The sequence below is a fragment of the Calidris pugnax genome, unplaced genomic scaffold, assembly GCF_001431845.1.
Source record: "Calidris pugnax isolate Ruff unplaced genomic scaffold, ASM143184v1 scaffold757, whole genome shotgun sequence".
Lineage (NCBI taxonomy): Eukaryota > Metazoa > Chordata > Aves > Charadriiformes > Scolopacidae > Calidris > Calidris pugnax.
Genome location: NW_015092182.1, coordinates 88,780 through 109,623, shown reverse-complemented (window position 1 = coordinate 109,623; position 20,844 = coordinate 88,780). Strand labels below are relative to the sequence as shown.

General features: G+C 55.1%; 1 protein-coding gene across 1 annotated transcript in view; it reads right to left on the bottom strand.

Moving 5' to 3' along the window:
• Positions 1-234: 234 nt before the first annotated feature.
• Positions 235-20,844, bottom strand: part of NRTN (neurturin) — a 21,017-nt gene continuing 407 nt past the window's right edge. The window contains exons 2-3 of the mRNA XM_014962276.1: positions 5,288-5,543; positions 235-3,286 (exon numbers count right to left, since the gene is read on the bottom strand). Coding sequence (XP_014817762.1) covers positions 2,838-3,286; positions 5,288-5,516 — 678 coding nt within the window. The 5' untranslated portion in view covers positions 5,517-5,543 and the 3' untranslated portion in view covers positions 235-2,837. The remainder of the gene's footprint in view (positions 3,287-5,287; positions 5,544-20,844) is intronic.

Genomic DNA, 20,844 nt, shown 5'->3' with positions numbered 1-20,844 from the left:
TTAATTGGAGCTATTGGTGTCAGTTTAACAGATGCATTGCAGCGGGTTTTTTTCCCTATCTGTGCGGGTTTTTTTGAGGTTGTGAGCTGCGCATGGGTGAACTGGAAGGTGTTTGGCAGGTGGAAGGTATGAGAGCGGGTCCTGGGGTGTCTGAGCATCCTCTGCTGAGCCCTGAGTCCCCTCCTGAGCCCCGAGCCCCCTCACCTCCCCCCAAGCCCCCTCTTGAGCCCCATCAGCTCCCCAGTGCTCCCAGCAAGCACCCAGCGAGGGGAAGGTCCCCCTGGGCTGGGAGAGCCCTCAGCCTGCTCACACACTCCGCTGCAAATCACCACACCCGAAATCCCCAGATATTGACAAAAAATTTTCCCAAACCAGGGCGCAACCAACTACATGGGGAAACGCCACAGCCCCAACATCTCCCTTGGGCTGAGAGGGGACACAAGCGGAGGCCGCTCCGGGAAACCTGGCTGCAAGCCCTCCTCCTCCTCCTGCAGTGCCTCCTGCGCTGCTTCTGCAACACCTTCCCTTGCTTTATTGCTCTACTTCCCTTTTTGTATTTTATTTTTTTTATGGAGGCTTCTGCAACAAAACTAATTTTAGTTTTATAGTAGTGAGAACTGGAAAGCACCCAAGCCCTTGAGAGTGCAGTTATTATTATTAGATTTGGGGGCTTTTTTTTTTGAAGTGGAGAGTGAGCCATTTATCTGCTGTGAGTGCGGTGCGGCTCACGCTGGGACTGCCCATCTGCTGTCCCCATTCTGCTCCCTCTGTGCAGCCCCAGCTGCTTATTTTGGGCTATCTTTTTAATTTCCGTCCAAAGCCCAGTGGCGCAAGCTCTCCTTCTCACTGCTGCAACACCTCGCGAGGCTGTTTTGGGAGCTCCATGCACCTGCAATGTGGCTCGAGTTTGCCTGGTCTCAGCAGCATTTGCATCCCTGCATCCCAGCAGCATTGACAACCCTGTGGGTTTGTCAACTCATGCCAGTTCCCCAGCATGTGTGATACCCCACAGAGGCATTTTGCTCCCCACAGAGGGGTTTCCTGCCCCACAGATGGGTTTAATGCCCCATGGCCACAGCTGCCATCTCCCTTTCCCAAGAGTGAGGGGAAAACTCTGTGTTACAGAGTGCAGGCTGCTTTCCCAAGGATGCCGCAGGGCGGCCAGCCCTGCTGAGGGATGGTGTTTATATTGCTTCACTACATCCTGGCTTCACTCAGCCAAGAGCAACATTTGGATGAAAAGCAAGAAAAAAAAACCACCAGCCCAGCCCTTTGCGGAGGTCAGGAGCACTGCTGGTCACCCAAGGGAGATGCAAGGGGGGGAAGAGCTGTCTCCCATCCTAAACTGAGCCATGGGGGATGCCGACCTGCTCCCCAAAATTCTGCAGCAGCATCTCTAAGCTGCTGCCATCACCTCCTCCTCACTATCTTGCTGGGATGAAGGTGCACGGGATACTTTTTCCCACTTTAGCTGGACTGAGGAGCTGGGACGCCGTTGGGACCTGGAGGGGATGGCAAGAAGAGCGTTTTCCCTCCCGCTGGTTAATGCCCAGGACATGATACCAATATTCGCCTTCTGCTTATGATTTGCTCTTTCTGGGAAGAGGGCCAAGGGGAGAAAACCCATCAATCCCAGGCAACAAATATAGCCTGCCCAGAGAATGCAAAAGTCTGCGGTCTCATTTATTTCTCCGCAGAGTAAACAGGAGTGACACTGCTGTAAATGCGAACCGGAGCCAAACCCCAGGCCTCAAGAGTCCCCTCTCCCGCATGATTCCAGCCCCGTTGGGGTGATGGGCACCACTCACATCCCACGGCCAGGAGAGGAGTGGGTCCAGCTTTCAGGAGATGCCGAACCACAGATGCTCCCACCCGGGTCTGCAAACCTGGCCACACTGGTGGCCTTGCAAGGGTCCGTCACCTCCCTGGCGGTGGCGGGTCTCCAGCCCAGCTGCCCAAGGAGGGGAAGGGAGGTTAATCCAGTTACTTCAGATTATGGCAAGTTTTAAGAAGCAAATCCAGGGGCTGCGGGGAGCGAGGCAACAGCAAAGGGGTCATGAGAGGACATGGGGAGCGGAGCCAGAGCCCTTTCCCCCAGGACCAAACCATCATGGGTGCAACTCTGCTCCCAGACACGGGGACTGGGGGCACTGAATTGCCCCCAGCAGTGTGGGGACCCCAGGACAGGGAACCCCTCCACAAGGCATCTACAGCCCACAGGGCTCAGCCCCCCGTCCTGGGGTGACACAGGGCACCCACAGCCAACTAATACACCCTGTAACACACCCCCTGTGTGCAGCACACGCTGACCACAGCAACACCCGTACAACACCCCCCATGCACCAACACTCCTGTGCGACTCCTGATGTGGGCAGGGCACCCGTCACCTCTGCAGTGTGTGCAGGGGACACCCCGAGCAGGGGACACCCACTTTACAACACCCCCTCCGCTGGTAACATGACTGTTACGTATCACACGTAATGCACCCCAAGTGGGCAACATGCTCCATGCATGTCGCACACCCACTGTCACCCTCCTGGAGGGGTGACAGGGACCCCCGGGCCACCCCCTGGGGGGACAACAGCCACAAGCAGCCACCACCGCTCCAGCGACTACAGCCTCCACTGACAGCCACGTCTCTAGTCCTGTGCAGCCAAGGGGACAGTGGCACCAAGGGATGTGTGAGCAGCTCAGTCTCTCCTCTTCCAGCCAGAGGTCTGGGGCTCGTCCCTCGCCCCCCTGCCACAGCCCCCTGTCCCTCTGCCCAGCAGGCAGTGGGGTTTCGGGGCCGGGCCATCGCCTCTCCTGCCGGCTCCTCCTGAGGATGCCCCTGCCCTTCACACACAGCCGCACTCCTTGGCCGAGAGCTCGTTGACGGTGTAGTAGCGATTGTAGGCATCCAGGAAGGAGACATCATCGTCATAGGCCAGCGGCCGGCAGCAGGGCCGAGCCCGGACCTTCTCCTTCTTGATCTTCCTCCTGCTCCTCATGCTCTTCAGTGAGAGGTCATAGCTGCGGACGGCAGCCTCACAGGTGCCACTGCAGTAGCGGAAAAGCACCGTCTCATCCGACTCGTAGCCCAGGCCCAGCTCGCTGACACTCACCTCCAGCTCCTTCAGGGCACAGGGTTTGTGGCGAGCGCGGGCGCGCTTCCTGCGGCTGCCCGACCGGGCAAAGAGTGGCAGCTCGTGGCCACCCGAGTTCATGGCCTGGCTGTAGCGCTCCACCAGCGCCAAGATCAGCTGCCGAATCTCCCCCTCCGTGTAGCTCTCCAACAAGCTGCTGTCTGCAAGAGAACGGGTGGACATTAGTGTGTGTCTCCTGGGGTGGTGGATGTTACATGGTGTGGGTGGATATGCCCCAGGATGGAGGTCCCCCTGGCCAGGTGGATGTCCCCGAGGATGGATGTCCCTTGGGTCTGGTGGATGTTCCCCAGGATGGAGATCATAGAATCATATGGGGTTGGAAGGGACCTCTGGAGATCATCTAGTCCAACCCCCCAATGCCATAGGGCAGGTGTGTTTGCCCCTGGGCAGGTTGATGTCCCCCAGGATAGAGGTCCCCTGGGGTGGATGGACATCCCCCAGGATGGCATTCCCCAGGCAGGTGGATGTCCCCCATGATGAAGGTCTCGGGGCTGGTGGATGTCCCCCAGGATAGAGGTCCTCTGGGGCAGAAGGGTGTCCTCCTGGGTAGGTAGATGTCCCCCAGGATGGAGGTCTCCCTGGCCAGGTGGATGCCTCCAAGGATGGAGGTGCCCTGGGGTGGTCCTTCAGTTCTGGCTCCTGGCTCCTTCTGTGCCAGATAGCAATTGCAAAATTGCAAAATTCAGCCCTGCAGCCTGATAACACATGGCTGAACCACAGCGTCTCCCAGAAGCCATCGTTTGAGATGTGCCTCAAACCCCACGGCCAGAAACCTGCATGGCCTCAGGAGGTCCAGGGAGGGCACAGGGGGTGCCGCAGCCAAGCCACCCCCATCCCACAAGGGCAGGAATGCAGCGGGGTGAAAAAATCCTCAAATCCCCTTTATGCCCTTTCCTTCTTCTCCCTTATTTTATCTTTTTCTCCCTACGAGCGCCCCCCTGCCTGGAGCTGTCCTAGGCAGCCCCTTCCACTGCACAACAGGCTTTAAAGTCAGCTATTTAGGGAGGAAAATAATCCTCCTACAACCAATTCCTGCCTCTCTCATGGTTTCCAGGTGGCTGTGGCCAGGGAATGGGGCAGCCGTGCTTCTCTGGTGTGGCCAGACGCTGGCACCGTGGTTGGGACATTGAAAGGACAAAGCGCCTGCAAAGAGCATCCCGGAGGGAATTAGAGACGCCAGTGGTGCTCCTTCATGGCACAAGAAAAGGTGGAAAACCCACCTGATCCTGACCAAGAGAGGATGCTGCAGAAAAAAACACAATGGGATTGGGTCGAAACACCAATAAATTTAATATTTCCACTGTTTTCTTATGGTCTGTGTGGAAGAGCTGCCCCCCAAGACCCTCAGGCCATCGGCCAACAGGCAACCTGTCCCCAGTGTTGCTGTAAACAGCCAAATCCCGTTGTCCTAACCCTAAAGCCGGGGTAAGTCCAGCTCAGAACCAGTGGAGGTACCGGAAAGAAAGAGGAAAGCCTAATTTGACAGCTTGTCATCGATTTCCCACTTTCAACCCCAAAAGAAGCTGTTCTGGTTTGGACTGTGAACAAACACACGGGCGACTCTCAGCGCCAAGGGGCGAGTGGCGCTGAGGGGAAGTTGCTGCCTCCCCGTGGAGTGGAGCCATCCCCTCGCCCCGCCTTCCAGCTCCTGTTTGACATTTTGCATTTGTAAAAATAGTGCAGAAAAAAAAAAAAAAAAAAAAAGAAAGACATTTTTAAAAAATCAAAAAAAGCACATTTGGGGCTAAAAAAGCAGCTTCTTTGCATTAAGAGAAGCCATTCGCATTTCGTTGCCCCACATGGAGAACTGACGTACTCACACCACGATTTGGTGCCCATTTTTGCAGGGGGGGGTTGGAACTGGTCCTTCCCAACTCCAACCACTCTAGAACTCTGTGATTTTTACAGGAACCCTCGCTGCCCCGAACCCTCCCCACTGCACCCCAAACTCCTCTTTAAACACTCCTAAAGGGGATGCACAGAAGCAGGAGGGGTGTCGGGGAAAGAAAATGGAGAATAAACCCCTCGGGCTGCCTTGGGCTTTGCTCATGACCCCAAAGGGTGTCCCGCCAGGGACATGGGGACAGATCCTGCGGGTACGGGGGGGACGGCGGCCCTGGGGCAGCAGCGTGGTGGCTTACACTGGGAGAGCAGCGAGCTGTGGCGTTGCAGGGCCCGTGGGGATCTCCGTGGAGCCACTGGCAGTGAGGAGGAGGAGGAGGATGAGGAGGGGGATGCCCGTGAGGAAGACGGCGAGGAAGGCAAGGGGCTGTATTTCCGGCTTCTGTTGAACATGTCTCTACAAACTAAAATGGATAACATGGAACTGAGGAGCATCGATGCAATGGCTGCAAACTTCCATACCTTCATCTTAGAGCAAGTCAGAACATTGAAACTCTGCAAAACAGGCAAAACAAATATTCTTATTACACGGCCTTTGCCCGCGGCCTCCTCTTCCCTCCCTCCATCCCCCCGGCTTGGGCTGGCTAATCGTCCCACATGGGACCACCAGCATCCCCTTGGCTCCAGCTCAATCCTTCTGCTCCCCTGAGACTGGTCTGGAGGTGCAATAGGGAAACTGAGGCACAGAGAGATGGTGCAGACAAAGGGGCAAGGCCATAGTGGATGAGGGCTTGGGGCTGGAGGTGGTGATGGGGACAAGGGGGTGTCCTCAGCCCATCCAGCCCCCACAGCACACAGCCTGGACAGGCAAGAGAATATCCACCTTCCCTCCCTCCAGACAGGTTTCCTTGCACCGTGGACTGATATCGCAGTGAATGTCTGTGAGAAAAGGACAGGCAAACTTGTGCCACACCAGCTTGTGACACCTCTTTGCCCTGCACATCCCTGCCTCGAGACAGGGTGAGCAGTGGAGGGAGCCCCTAGCTCCACCATCCTCTCTGCTCCCTTGATGAGCCAGAGTTTGATGTCCCCGTCCTTCGGCAAGGTGCACGGAGCCGTTCCTGCCATCCACTCACTCAGAAGAGCTCAAATCCTCCATGCCTGTGCACTGATGTGGCAGCTCCATCAAAACCAACAAAAATCATTAAAACCCCAGGAAAAACAAATGAACGGAAAAGCTCAACCATCCTGGCATGGCTGCAAGGCTTGTGGTGGGACTGGGGGCCTCAACCGTGCAGATCACACAATTATAGCCTGGTTTGGGTTGGAAGGGATGTTAAAGCTCACCCACTCCCACCCCCTGCCCTGGGCAGGGACACCTCCCACCAGACCAGGTTGCTCCAAGCCCCCTCCAACCTGCCCTTGAACCCCTCCAGGGATGGGGCAGCCACAGCTTCTCTGGGCAACCTGGGCCAGGCTCTCACCACCCTCACAGCAGAGAAGTTCTTCCCCAGATCTCATCTCAATCTCCCCTCTTTCAGGGTCAAACCCTTCCCCCTCCTCCTATGGCTGCTCTCCCTGATCCAGAGTCCCTCCCCAGTTTTCCTGGAGCCCCTGGAGGGACCGGAAGGGGCTCGAAGGTCTCCCTGGAGCCTTCTCTTCTCCAGGCTGAACCCCCCCAACTCTCTCAGCCTGTCATCACAGCAGAGGGGCTCCAGACCTCCCAGCATCTCCATGGCCTCCTCTGGCCCCATCCAACAGGTTTATGTTCTTCTTGTGCTGAGGGGTCAAAGGTCAGGAGCTCCTCAAAGCACAAGTAACACCCCCCCGCCCCCCCAGGCATTTCCCTCACAGGCAAGCCAAGCCCTTACCATTCAATTTTCTCCCTTCAAAGCAGTTTGGAGCTAGTGGGATTTTACATCTGACCCTGCAGCAGGGAATTGGGTCCGTGCTCCCATCAATGGGCTTCCAGCCATTGAATCCCCATCAAAGCCAGGCTCTGGAAAGCAGCAGGGACTTGCAGCCGCCCGCCTCCTGGCCCCTTTTTTTTCATCTCCTTGCAAACTCCAAACATTTCTCCTTTTTAAATAAATTTTCCACAGAGGGAAAAAAAAAAAAAAAGGAGAGAAGGGAAAAAAACCCCAACCCCAGCACAGCAATATTTGCCAAATAGAATTTACTAGGGGGAAGAAAAATGTTTATTTTAAAACAGAATGTGACAGGTTTGCTTTTACTGTTATTGCAGAAAACAACAAGAAGGGCTGTGAATGCCACCTCATTGCCAGCAACCCTTCATTTTACGCAGATGCAGATAATTGCACATTAACTAATGCTAATTATATGCCCTGTAGGTTACAAGACAATTGTAGAACCCAGCCAGAGCCTAAATATTTTCAACTGGGCTATAAACAATGCCAAGCTAGAAAAAGAATAGTTTCGCCATATAAGGAGGTGAGATCATGAAATCCCGCCGGGGCACAAGGCGGCGGAGCTGGCGGAGACACCGCACTGATAAGCACCGGCAGCGAAACCTGCCTAGGGTGGTGGAGGGAGCACCGGGAGGGAGCCAGGGTGTCCCCAACTGCTGCTGCTTCTCCTCTGGTGGAGCCAAGGTGGAGCTGGTCTCCCAGTCCCACGGTGATGTAGGGCGCTGGGTGTGTTTGCATCATCAGAATGAGGTGCCTTCAGGTTAGATTTCTCCTCTGGGGTAAGAGTGGAAGTGGGGAACAGGCACCAAAAATGTTCATCGGTATCAAACAACTCCCAGAGAGGCAGCGGGGACAGGGGCTCAGTGGAGAAGGACTAAGAAAATTGCAGCTGGCTCTTGGAGAGCTTGCAAAACTCAGGGAATCATAGAATCATGGAATAGTTTGTGTGAGACTAGTCCACTTGTCCACTCCCCTGCCCTGGGCAGGGACACCTCCCACCAGACCAGGTTGCTCCAAGTCCCCTCCAACCTGGGTCTCACCACCCTCATTGTAAAAAATTCTTCCTTAGCTCTAACCTAAATCTCCCCTTTTAGTTTAAAATCATTACCCTTGTCCTATGGCAAGAGGCTCTGCTGAAAAGTTTATCCCCATCCCTCCTGTAGCCACTTTAGTACCTCCTGTGGTACCTTCCAGGTACTGGAAGGTGGGATGGATGAAGGACTCATGAAGACCTCGCAGCCTCAGGTGAAGAAGACATCACAGGCTTTGGAGGTGGGGAAGGGACCCCACTGTGGTGACAGGCTGAGTGGCAGCGGTTTGGCTCTCTGGGAGGAGAAGCAGCTTTTGGCAGCTCATGTTTGGACATTTCGGGAGGTGGATATGGCAGTGGACAGCCAGCAATGGGATCACCCACCACCCAGAGCTCAACCTCCACCATTGCCTCCCGACCTGCCCTCGGGGGGCTCAGCCCCCTTCACCCCATGCCGGGGCGGGATGGACTGGGACAGAGCATGGCTGCAGCAGTCAGGCCATCCACCTGAGAAAGGGCCTTTGGCTCATTGCAAGCCCATAAAATTTTAGGAGGGCGGTTTCAGCCTCGCTGCACATCCTGTAAAAACACCTCCTACTTCAGCAGCCAGCAATTCTGGCCCCCACCCACTCGCCAATGACCTTTCAAAAGGCTAAAGCCCTAGCTCTGATGTGCAAAACAATAATAATAATAATAAAAAATATTCCAGGCTTTGCCTTTGGTTTCTCTTCCTCTAAAAAGCCACAGACCGCATGTGCCAACCTGCGGGGAGAGCTGAAGTTTGGGGTGGGGGGAAAGGAAAACCACACAGGAATCACACCCGGGACAATGCTCCAGCAGCACCCTCCCATCTTTCTGGTTTCCACATATTATAAACCCCCTCCCAGCAAGGACAAATAATCACAAGGGGTTTGACACATGGTCCTCCAGACCCGCCACTGTTGTTTAGACACAGCAGGTTCATCCCACATCCCCCATCCCTAAAACCTCCCCGGGTGCAGACCAGCACCCCAAGGTGTCCCTGTCCCGGAATGCTCCATGCACCCTGAGCTGCCCTGAGGCACTGGTTTGCACACAAGCGTGCAAAGCATTTTCAAGGAGCTGAAATGGATGATGCTGGCAGCTGGTGAGACCCCACAACAGCTCCAACCATGCTGAGTGGTGCCAGGTTTCCACGGAGAAGGGAACCCAGGACAAACCTCCACACCTTGAATGTTTGCCGGTGATGCCAGGCTGTTGGGACTAAGCTGTCCATGGCTATTGCTTAGCATCTGGTGGGGCAAGTGTTCATAGAATCATGGGATGGTTTGGGGGGGAAGGAACATTTAAAGGCCATCCAGTCCAACCCCCTGCCATGAGCAGGGACATCTTCACCTCCATTGGGTTGCTCAAAGCCCCATCCAACCTGACTTTGAATGTTTTCAGGGATGGAGCATCCACAGCTTCTCTGGCCAGCCTGGGCCAGTGTTTCTCATCATAAAAAATGTCTTCCTAATATCTAGCTTAAGTGTTGACGTGTCCAAGTCTTGCTCCTGCTGGCGTAGCGAGCTTCCAGCAAGGTGTCTCTCCAGCCTGGACCACACAGTGCTGGGCACAGCCACCGCTGAGTCTTTTGCTCTGGTCTCATCGCAGTTGCTCCTCAATGCCCTGGGCAACCTGGTCTAGTTGGGGGTGTCCCTGCTGACTGCGGGGAGGTTGGACTAGATGACCTTTGGAGGTCCCTTCCAGCCTGGACAATTCTATGATTCTATGATGAAAGGTCAAAGTCTGCGCTCAGCTTTTCTTCTGGAGAAGAGCCCGAAAACTCCGTTTTCCTGCATTCTCCTGATAAGTCATTAATGCCATCACAACTGGCCAGCCACGCTGTACCTGCTGCCAAGTGGGAAACCCAGTCCTGCAGGAAAAGACCCTTCGTTGTGAGCCAGCCCCAAAACCAGCCCCGTTTTGGGGGAGCCCAGCACTAAAACCGCTCCGGCATGAAGCCTTTCCTCCAGCAGCCTCCTCCGGCATCACCTGCCCCGCCCTCATCCCTGCTGCAACCGGCTCCTGCCGCTTTCCAGGCAGAGGAAAAACCACTCCATGCCCCAAAGAATTGGAAATCTTAAGGAAAAACAACAATTAGCAGCTCAGCCAGGTCCCATCGCTTAGTCTGGAGGGAGTGAGTTGATTATCTTGGCTCTCCTCGCCGCTGCTGATCCTCCCCAAAAATCCTCCGTGAGCTCCTCGAGCTTCTCATCTTTATTTTCGAAGGGGATCCAACAAATCCACCCCATGGCCCTAAGTAAACTTTTCCAAGGCTTGATTACCCTCACTGTTCAGCAAAAAAAAAAAGTCAAATCAATCGAGCCACACTTCTATTTTTCTTCACTTCAGCCCCTGAGTGTCGGTGTTTCACAGACTTTTCCTGCTGAATCAGAACACAGCAGTCCCTTCCCGCAGATGCATCATCTTCACTCCCAAAAATTGAGCCTTTTGGGCTTCTCAGACTTCCCTCACTTTTCATGCTCTTGTTTTTTCTCACAGCTCTTTTTTTTTTTTCTAACCCATTTCCAATTTTTCAAGCACACTCATCGGATTTGTTTCCAATATTCACTGACTCCTTAAAGCCTCGGCTCCTGGAGTCACAAGATGAGATGGGGGGGGAAAGCAGAGTTTGTTTGGTTTTTTTTACCCTAAATCCTCCTTTGCTCAAGCGGGGAAGGAGGAGATGTGAAAACTTTCAGTCCTGACACTTCATAGCCCAGAAAGCAGGGAACCCAAAAGACATTATATTATAAGTGTGTCATAAATTTTCAGTCGATTCATGCTTCCGGGCATTGATTCATTATTTTCAAGCACTCGGCCTCAGCCACGCCGCAAGAATGGATGAGGCCACGGAGTGGCCGAGGATTTTTTGGCAACAAGAACCACTCGGAAAGACGAAGGCCGTGATGGGACATCAGAGAGAGCTTCCACCTGCCACACACTGTTTATTTTAGTGCCTTACATGGGAGCCAAGCTGCTTTGAAATCCCCGGCTCCTCATGACTCACCCTGCAGGAATTAAACAATTTCCATCCAGGCTCATGGTGAAGCAGCTCCAGGGGCTGCTGAAAAGCGGCTCCTCCAGCAGCAGCCTCCAGCTCAAGGCCTGGTCCCGCTCAGAGGACAGTGCTGGAGGGGACCCAAGCGGGCAGAGAGACTTTCCCCCAAAATTATTTCAAGCTTTTCACATGTTTTTTTTTGGGAATTAAACCCCCGCAAAGAGCATCATGTGTCTGACACCCCCAACCAGGGCAGATGCTGCACTGCGAGTACCAAAGCCTGCAGTAGGATGGCCAATGCCCCAGGGTCAAACCAGCCCCCAAAATGGCAAAACTGGCCCCAAAATGGGGAGTGCTGAAAGGAAAAAAATCCCCAAACCTTGATCTGAGTTGAACTGTTGGATTTTACTGCTCTTTTGACAGTAAGTGGGTGCATAAAGGAGGGGAAGAAACCCAATGTCCCCATCTCCAGCTCCACTCTGGAGGTTGCTCTAGGGACACCGAGTGCCACCATCTCGGTGCAGACATCCCCGTGGCTGGGGACATGGGGCAGTGGCACAGCCTCGCACTTTGAATGCCAAAAGCAGCAACGGCCACAGCGCATCCCACAGCTGGTCCCTGTGCTGCCTCCCTCCCCTCCCCATCTCCCCCGTAAGCAAAACCAGAGCCGAGCGTGGGACACATGGTTCTGCTTTGCTGAAGTAAAAACCAGCCCAGCACAAGAAACTCCAAAGCTCTTCCCACAGCCCCCAGCTTCCCCCTGTTCCTCCCACAAAGAGCAACCACAAATGAGCCAGACCCTCATCCCTGGAGTCCCTGCCTCAGCCTGGCTCCACTGGGAAAGCCTTTTGGGGTGACAGCCAAAGCCCCTTCCACAGCCCCGGCGAGGAAACGGCAGCATCAGAGCTGGTCCCGGACCCCAGGATGACAGAGGGGGGAGAAGGGGCTGTGGCTGGGTGGGGGGAGCATCAGCTTTCCCGGCAGCGTGGCAAGCCCCTTGACTGAACACGCCAAGCATCGACACACTGCGCCATTCCCACGCTGACATGACATTTACGTTCGGGCTGAATTACGGCAGGTTTGGTTTACATCTTTCCAAACAGCTGGGGTTTAAAAAAAAAAAAGCAAAACACATCACACGACCCCATCATCACAAGAAAAATAAGTCCTCACCAAGCCCGTGCGATGCAGCCAAAGGGTTTGGTAGGGGCTGGGCCAGGGTCTGTTCTGCTGTGGGCGATGCCAGGGGGTGATGGACACACCATGCTCCAGGTTGTGGTTGGAGAAGGAAGATTTCACAGCTTTGCTGCAGCCAGGATGCTGCATCTCAAAGAGAGCAGTAAGGATGGGATGCAGCTTTCCAGCCCTCCTGAGCCAAGCCTGGGTAGTTGCCATCAGACGGAGCAGCCACGCTCTTGTCCTTATCTATATTCCCAACATCTCCCTCACTTTGGACTTCGGGGAGCCAAACCAGCTCAAAGGCTGAGCACTGGAGAGGGCATCTGGAGGTACCAGGAAGCTCAGAGCTGGGTACAGTAACTCATCCACACCATACAGGCATCCCGTATCCCTTGAGACCTCTGACCATGTGCCTCAACAAAGGGAATCTTCTCTTCCCCGTAGAGCTGGGAGGGAGCAGGCACAGGATCCCCCACAGCCCCCACGGCATGGCCAGAGCCCCACACTGAGGGGAGATTCTGTGTCCCCTGTCCCCAAGCCAGCGGAACTGAGCAGATGCCAGCGAGGGGGTTTGGGAGCTCTTCCAGGAGAGGAGGGAAATCCCACTTTGTGCCACGGCCAAGGGGCACCTTGAAGAGCCGTCCCTGCGTGGTGGGGGACACCCTGCCACCCTGAGCCATGTTTGTTTACATGGACAGAAGCCAAAAATCACTGGGATGGGAAATCCAGTGCCAGTGCTCCGTGCAGCACCTGGGACCACTCCACATCAGAAACCCCAGGGCCACGACCCACTCTCCTTCCCCTGGCTCCCCCAGAGCAGAACCGGCCCCACTCAGACCCATTTTGGAGCTGGATTCCTCCAAGAATCCCTCGCAAGCTGGATGCCGGGATGCTGCTGGCTGATCTCACCATCTCCTGCCCATCCCAGGGGATTTCTGCTCTCACCATCCGGTGTGTGCCTGGCACGATGCGGGGAGGCTGGTGGCCCCGCAGGACACATCCGTGCCCTGGGAGGCAGCACCGGCACCTTTGATTCCTTCCCCAGAGGTCCTGCGGGGCCTTTCATGTCACTAATTAACAGGGAATACGCAGCAGGAGCCTGGCAGGGAGGAATCCTGCTGCAGCCGCGGACCCGAGAGCGGTGGCACAGTAATTCCTGCCGGATGTCCCCGTCGGGGATGATTCAGCCCCCGCTGGGCTTGGCTGATCCCTGCGAGGGCAAATGAAGATACTCCTTTCCCTCCAGCCTCAGCTGCCCGCGCCTCCCACCCTGCCTATTCCGCCCTTGCTACTCTCTCCGTCCCTCACCGGGGCACAACAGCAGCAGATACGCAGCAGCAATATAAATCAGCATTAAAAAAAAATATATATATATAAGCAGTTCAAATGCAGCAGGATTCACTGCAGCGTTCACCTGCCTGGCTCAGGAACACCCGGGGGGTGGTTCATGTCTGGGGGCACCTGGCTGAAACCTGCCCCCTTCACCCCCCAGTTCTGCCCAAGAAAATAATTGAAGACATGACATTTTGGGAATCTCTATTCCTCTCCCTAGACAAAAATCAGCCAAAGCATTTAAAAATCCCAGCAGGTTGGACATGGGTGGTGGGGTCCCCAGCCCAGTGGCTGCATGTCCCTGCTGACCCTGACAGGGTGTGACAAGGTCAACAAGGCCACAACAACCCAAAAACATTCATAAGCTGATTCAGTGGGTTCTAAGCAGCAGCAAGACCCACCCTTTCTGATAAAAGATGAGTAATTAGAGATAAAATTATGATAAAATGCTTGAGGAGCGTATTGCTTGGTGTGTCAGCCGGAGCACGGAGGGCACAAAAACTGCAAAAAAGCCCCCACTGATGCAGCCAAATCCCCATGAAAACAGCCACTTGCTGCTGGGTGAGGAAAATAAAATATATCTTTTGAAATCCCACCAATCCCAGGATGGTTGCTGTAACCTTGCAGGAAATCGGGGATAACTCCAGCCAAAAAAAAAAACACCACCCCGGGGCCAGGCACCCATGGGTGCTGCTGTGTTGACAAACAGCAGCCTCCTCTGCCACTCAACACCATTTCTCCAGCCCAAAATTTCCCACTCATGCCAAAACCTGAAGTCTGAGCATCATTTTTTTTTCTTCCCAGAGTGACAAACCACCCCCTGCACGCACTAAATAACCATGCGATGCCAAAAAGGGGTGATTTGTTGGAGGAAACTAATTACTGTGGCTTGTTTGAACAATCCCAGTGCCTCAGGAAATAGGGTTAAAAGCTTACATTTTGGCAGCGAGATGGAGCCCAGGCCCCAGATGTGCTTTCCCCTGGGCCGGTTTCGACACCGCTGGTATCTGTGAGCTGCCACGGGTGCGCTGGGGGCAAAACCTCTTTTTTTTCCCAAGAAAGGAAAATCCCTCGGTGGGATCCAGGAGGGAAAACCACAACAGAGGCAGGCGAGCAAGAGGGCTGCCATAAAAGCATCACCTCCTCCCACGCAGCGCTTTGGCCACTTTCACCTTCCCTGTTTTGTGGGGTTTTTCCGGCATCATAGCATGCTCCAGCCCCCCCAAATCCCTGGGGGGGGGGGTTGTCACTGTGCCGCAGCGTGCCTCGGTTTCCCATTGCAAAAATGCCTTGGGAGCATGATGGCTTTGATGGCTTCTGTGTATGAATTCCCCATTTTTCCAGGGAGCGGAGTGGCCACCTCTGGCTTTTCCCTGTGCCTCTGGGGGGGTTGGTGTGGTCACTTCAGCTCCCACCTGAAAAACTCCCATTTTCATCCCCAGAGAAACAGATCCTGCACCAACTCAGAATTTCTGCGAGCAGGACAGGTTGAGCCCATGCAAGCCATGCCGGGGATAGGACAGAGGGGTTACAGCCCCCAGGTGCCCTGCAAGGGATGAGGATCCATCTGCATCTCTCAGCAGCATCCCCCAAGAGCATCCCGACCAAGAACCACAGGTGATGCTGATGCCACCTCCAGCCCGGCAGTGGGAAATCCCCCGTATCTTCACTGCCCTTTTCCCTATATATATTTGGTTTCTTTTTGCACAGAAGGAGCCGGCTTGTCAAGGCGCCCGCCAGGGATTACAGCGCTTTGCTGAGGGCAGAGAGACCCGAGAGAGGTTTGCAAATCCAATTTGCGCTAAACCCTTCCAGTGGGTTTTGGACAGTGCACAGACTAATATCCCATTAGCATTTACTGTCCAACTCCAGCAGCAACCACCGACATATTGAACCACTTAGTGCTGCTCCAGAGAGAACAAATGAGAAATTCCTCCCGAGGCAGCAACAGCAGTGGCTTGGGAATAGAGCTTTTTGGGGGGAGGAAGTTCAAAACTGGGAGATGCTTGGGATAAAGGGGGCTGGAGATGATGGGAATGGCTGGGGGTGGTCTCCAAAAGGCAGCAGGTCAGAGTCACCGGGACCTTTGCATGCAGAGATGCTGACACGGTGGCACAGCATCACACTGACGCAGACAGTCCCATGCCCTGAGCTTTCCTATCACTGGGATGAAAACTGGGGGAAAAAACCCACTTGGGATGCCCTCAGTGACTGTAGATTTTCCACATGGAAGAGGCACGCAGCTTCCAAAAAAACAAAGTTTTGCCTTCTGAGCCCTCTGATCACACGCAGGACGTAGGTGTGGGAGACCTGTGGAAGTACTGCCTTTCCCCTCCCTCTCCTGCAACTCCAGTACGGACCTGATCCAGCTTGTGGATAAGAAATCCAGAGCAATTTTCCTGCCCCCAGCCGATGCCATGGTGCACTTTGTGCTGTCATAAAATGGTATTTGCAACCCAAATCCTGCCTGTTCTCCTGCAGAGGAGCTGACACCAGCAGCAAGTTGAGGGCAGGACCATGAGGTGATGAGAGCAGGGACAATCTGCCCCTTTTCTGCCAGTTTTCCACCTTTCCCAGCCTGGCTGCTGCAGCGGGACCTGCTGGGGCTGCTCAGAGCAACGGGAAATTAAAGAAAGCGCTGCTGGGAGATAACAGGGCGGCGGGAGGAAAAGCTCCAGCAAGAAGATGGATTGCTGCGCATCCCCTCTCCTGTTGCCTGCGGGAGCAGAGCCAGCAGGCACAGCCCACCCCACACCCCGCTTTTGTCCCCATCCCGGCGGGGAGCCCCGGGCTGGTGTGCTGATGCCACCTCTCCTCCATCACCCATGGCCGGTGTAACCCGTCCCACCACAGCACTGGGGGACACAAAAGATCAATCATCCTCAGAGGTACTCTTGGAGACAGGTCGGGGGCTGGACCCCGTCTGCTCCCCGTCAATCCTCTGATGGGGAGATCCTTCCACAAGCGATGCTTTCCCAGGGCACAGACGGTCATCACTATCCCCTTGTGCCTACATGTCTTCCCTCTGCCTATGCTCAGACGGCTCATGCCGCCCAAATCCTGGCTGGGTCCTTCCAGCCTCTTCTTTGCCCCCCTAGACTTGGGGTACTAAACAGTCATGTGTCCCCCCCCATTTTGGGCTGATGTCACTGGCACCCAGCCCACTCGGCGGAGCATCGCTGCCAGCAGCTGCCTCCCGACATGTGTGGCAGCTCCACCACTGGCACCATCCCTCCTAGTCGGCTCCGCGGAGCTGCTAAGCCTCAAAAATGTGCTCTTAATAAGCCAGCACCACTTAACGAAGACAGCAGCTGCCCTATTAAATCAGAGGCGAGGCTTTCCTTCAGGACATCCTGGAGGGATGGGACTGGTGTCCCCGGGTGGCATGCAGCACCTGCTCGAGGGGATGAAGATGCTTTCGTTCATACCCAAGGTTCTGGCTGGCTTTAGTCCCCCTGTGTTGCACAACTGCACGGCATCTCTGCCTGTCACAGGGAAGGCAGCAGAGAGGGAAAACCCCAGGGAGAGCCCAAAAGGCTGCCCCAACACCTTGCTGGGACCATCCTCTGCCCATTCCTCCTGGCACAGCTCTGCTGACTGCAGCCCAGAGCTGCTCAGGGACCACAACCACTGGGATGGACCCCAGGGGGATTAGGGATTTTGGCTTGCAGCCCCCTGGCACAGGGATGAGCTGACCCTGCTCTGCTCTGGGAGTGCAGGACGAGGCTGCTGGGGCAGGAGGGCCAGGGGCTTTGCCCCATTTTACAGTGCCAAGAGGTCCTCAGCCACCAGCTGCCTTCAGCACATCCAACAGCTCCAGTGTTTTATAGGGAAGGGTCAGGGAGCAACACAGCCAGCAATAAATACATCCCATGCTCCCAGACAGCTCCATCACAGCACAGCCAAAACCAATATTATTAAAGACAAAAAAGGCACCACAAGCTGTGCAGAAGCCCCCGATCCAGCCAGCAATGCCAGCGCTCGGTGGCTTTGCAAACAGCTCTGCTGCGGGGAACAAGGGCCAGAAACAGGAAAGACGGGGCAAAACCCCTGAGACTTGACCAAAATGCATTTGTTCATGCCTGGCTGCCCCTGGAGCTGTCATGACCTGTAGACAGCAGGGTGGTGGGCTGCCAGCCCTCCCCAGCCCCCGACAATGCCCGTTTGCTCTCTCCATCCCCAAACCCCAGCCTATTTCCTTGCTTTAAATAGGCTTTGAAAATTGGCATTCATTTGGTTCCTCTGGGGACACATTTTTCTCCCTGGAAAGAAGCAGGGGTGGGCTTACAACCATCTCACCCCTCTGCTGCAGCTGGAAAAATCAAGCCACGAGGAAATCGAGGGGTTCCCTAAATGCAGAGCCCCCTTACAGCAAACCCCATGAGTCTGGACCCCGCTCATGAGTGATCTCCTTGCTCAGCACCAGGCATCGCGCAGGAGAGCTCACGGAGGGGATTTATCCTGCCCTGAGCACCACGCAGACAGGTTCCTGTGCTGCTAAAAAACGTGCTGAAATAGAGTAAAATGCAATTCCTGCCCTGGATTATCACAGCCTGGGAGTGATGCTAAAGGAAGAACTTCCCCTCTTGGGCTGTGCAGTGATTCTGGCCCCTCGGAGCGAGGGCTGCCCTGCCTCCCTCCTGGCAGCCACCATCCATCCACTTACACACTGGGTTTGGACAAAGTTCAAAGGAAACCTTTTCTGCTGGGGAAAAAAAAAAACCAAAACCAAAAACCAACCAAAAAAAAATACAAAAAATGTGGTTCCATCAAAATCAAAACACTTCAGGACTGGCATTTCTCATTAGGGGCCTGACATGCTGGCAACACAGCCTTTGAAGAGCCGCGGATGGAAATGCTTTTTTGTTGTCATTCAAGAACAACGTGGTGGCAAATAGATTGTTTTAATTTGGCTCTTTGGATGCTGAGTTACAAAGTGAGGCTGTTTTGGGTTTCGTGACAAAGAAGCAACGGGAATGAGACTGCTGGTGGCATTTCCCGTCCCAGGCCGATTGCAGAGGGGGTTGCTTCGTTCCTGCGCTCCTGGGATGCTCCTTCACACGAGAGCATCTCTGCACCATGCCTGACACAACTGGGAGGGAGCAAGTTTGGGTTTCTCTTCCTCTCCTCCAAGTTTAATGGGGAAAGACTACTCCAAACTGGTCAAATGCCAGAAAAAGCTGGGTCAGGGGGAATTTCTCCAATCCAACCAGTTAGTGGTGCAGCTGGAGCTGACGGCTCACCCTGACCGAGGAACCGATCTGCCACATGGCTGCGGCAGCACTCCCGAGATGCCAAGTGATGCCTGGCACGGTGGGAGCAGAGGGGCTGGTATCCTGGTCCTCATCCCCTCCCCAAGCACAGTGAGCCCTGGGAGCTGCTGGAGCGGGATCACATGCCCTGACCAGGCTTAGCAAGGGTCCTGGAAGTGGGATTGTGCACATGTGCTTTAGCTTAGACCAGCAATGAAATTGCCTGTGGCATCAGGGGGAAAAAAAAAAACCACATCAGTAAAACACACACCAGTCTTGAGCTGTGATGGGCACCCATGTGGGGCTGCTGGAGCCTTCCTCCCCTCAGCATCTCCCTCCCCACTGGAGCTCAGCCCCGCTGGGTACCCTCAGATGCTCTGTAGGAAGGGGCTGACATCAATGGGCTGCTGATGGCTCTCTGTGACCCCCCCCAAGCCCATCCCTGAAGCGTCATGGTGTCAGGATGGGGCTCTCTGGGATTGGAAGCTGCCCGCCCTGTGTGCCAAATGCCACCGCACCAGGCATGGCACATTGCGCTGGGGACAGCCAAGGTGATACCTCCTCTGGCAATGCCACCAGCTGGGCTGCGTTTAGGGCCACACTAAAAGTACCTGGACCTCAAAAAGTGGGACATTGCAAATCTCATATCCTCCTTTGCAGCTCCTCAAAGGTGGAAATCAGCCTGAAAAGCATGTCCTGGAGCCCTCCCAGCCTGGCAGGGCCGCGGGAGAGCAGCCCAAGGAGAGGTGTTTCCCTGGGGGATGGCCAAGCCCGGAGCTGCGATTCACGTCTGCACCGTGGGAGGGCACCCAGTGCAGCCACAGCCAGCTCCGCCCCAGCACCCAACGCCCCCGGCCCACCCAGGGGTGCCCACCTCCCAGCCAGACGGGACACCAGAGCAGTGCACATGTCCCTGGGCTGTGTAACAGCGGGCTGGACCAGCTCCTCTTATTTACAGCCCCGGGACTAGATGCCAGGAGGCCTGGAAGGTGCTGGGCTCCCCCCTTGCCCTTGGCCATGAAACCCAGGGTGGGCCTGGCCCCAGTGCCAAATCCTGCTGCGAAGGAGCTGCACCTGCAGCACAGACCTATTGTGGAGCGGGAAGGACAGCCCAGCATCCCCGGTACTGGGATGCACTGTGCCTCTTCTGCTCCTTCCTCCAGGCGAGACACCAGCTGGACCAGCACTCCCACATACAGCACTTTTTTAAATCTTGAGACTTTCCTATGTTTCTACATCTCATTTCCCCCCCTGCACCAGCCCTGCCCTGGACCTGCTGGGGATGGAGGCACAGGAGGAGCCCGCAGCCTGTCACCAGCTGTCAGGCAGCTGTGCCCCGCTGTGCTGAAGATGCTCACACGGGCGCACTGCCACCACCAAGAGCACATCTCACCTGCAGCATCACTAGCCCTGCTTTACAACCCAGAGTCACTGCTGCAGCGGGTACATTTGGGTCTGAACCAAAGGCCCAGTTAAAACCAGCAGCTAAAAATACCAAAACCAAGTGCTCCAGCCTTCTAAAATCTTTCACAGAGGTGCCCCCCGCCCCGCTTCCCTACTTGATTTCTCTGCCCTCTGCCATGCAGCATCTCAGCCGCTTCCACCATTAAATCCAGGAGCACCCACGGACGTGGGACTCTAAATTTGGGATCCGCAGATGATCCTGCCTCCAGACCCAGGACCTGGGGACACATCCATGACTCTCCCACCACTTCCAACAGCCGTCAGCCCCTTCTCCCGCTGCCATAAACCATGCCCTCGACCCAGCACCTAATTGCGGATTGGCTCCCGAAGCAACGATGGGATTTAAATCAGTGCTGGCTACAAGCTACCATATATGTGCAATAAAGACATCCGAGGTCTAGGGTGTTTTTTTAAAGCCTTGGTACAGACCACAGCGAGAGTAGGAAATTCCCTCCCTCGACGCCGGGGTGAAATTCGCCTCCCAGCCCCTGCTAAGCTCTGGATATATTATTACCGCAGCTCAGCAGTGGCCGAAAGCTGGCAGCTGGAGCCGGGAGAAGGTGACGGGGTTGCAGATGCAGACAGAGCCCGGCCGTAGATCCTTCCGTTTCTTAAACTAATATTTAGACAGGACGCATTTCCATCCCCC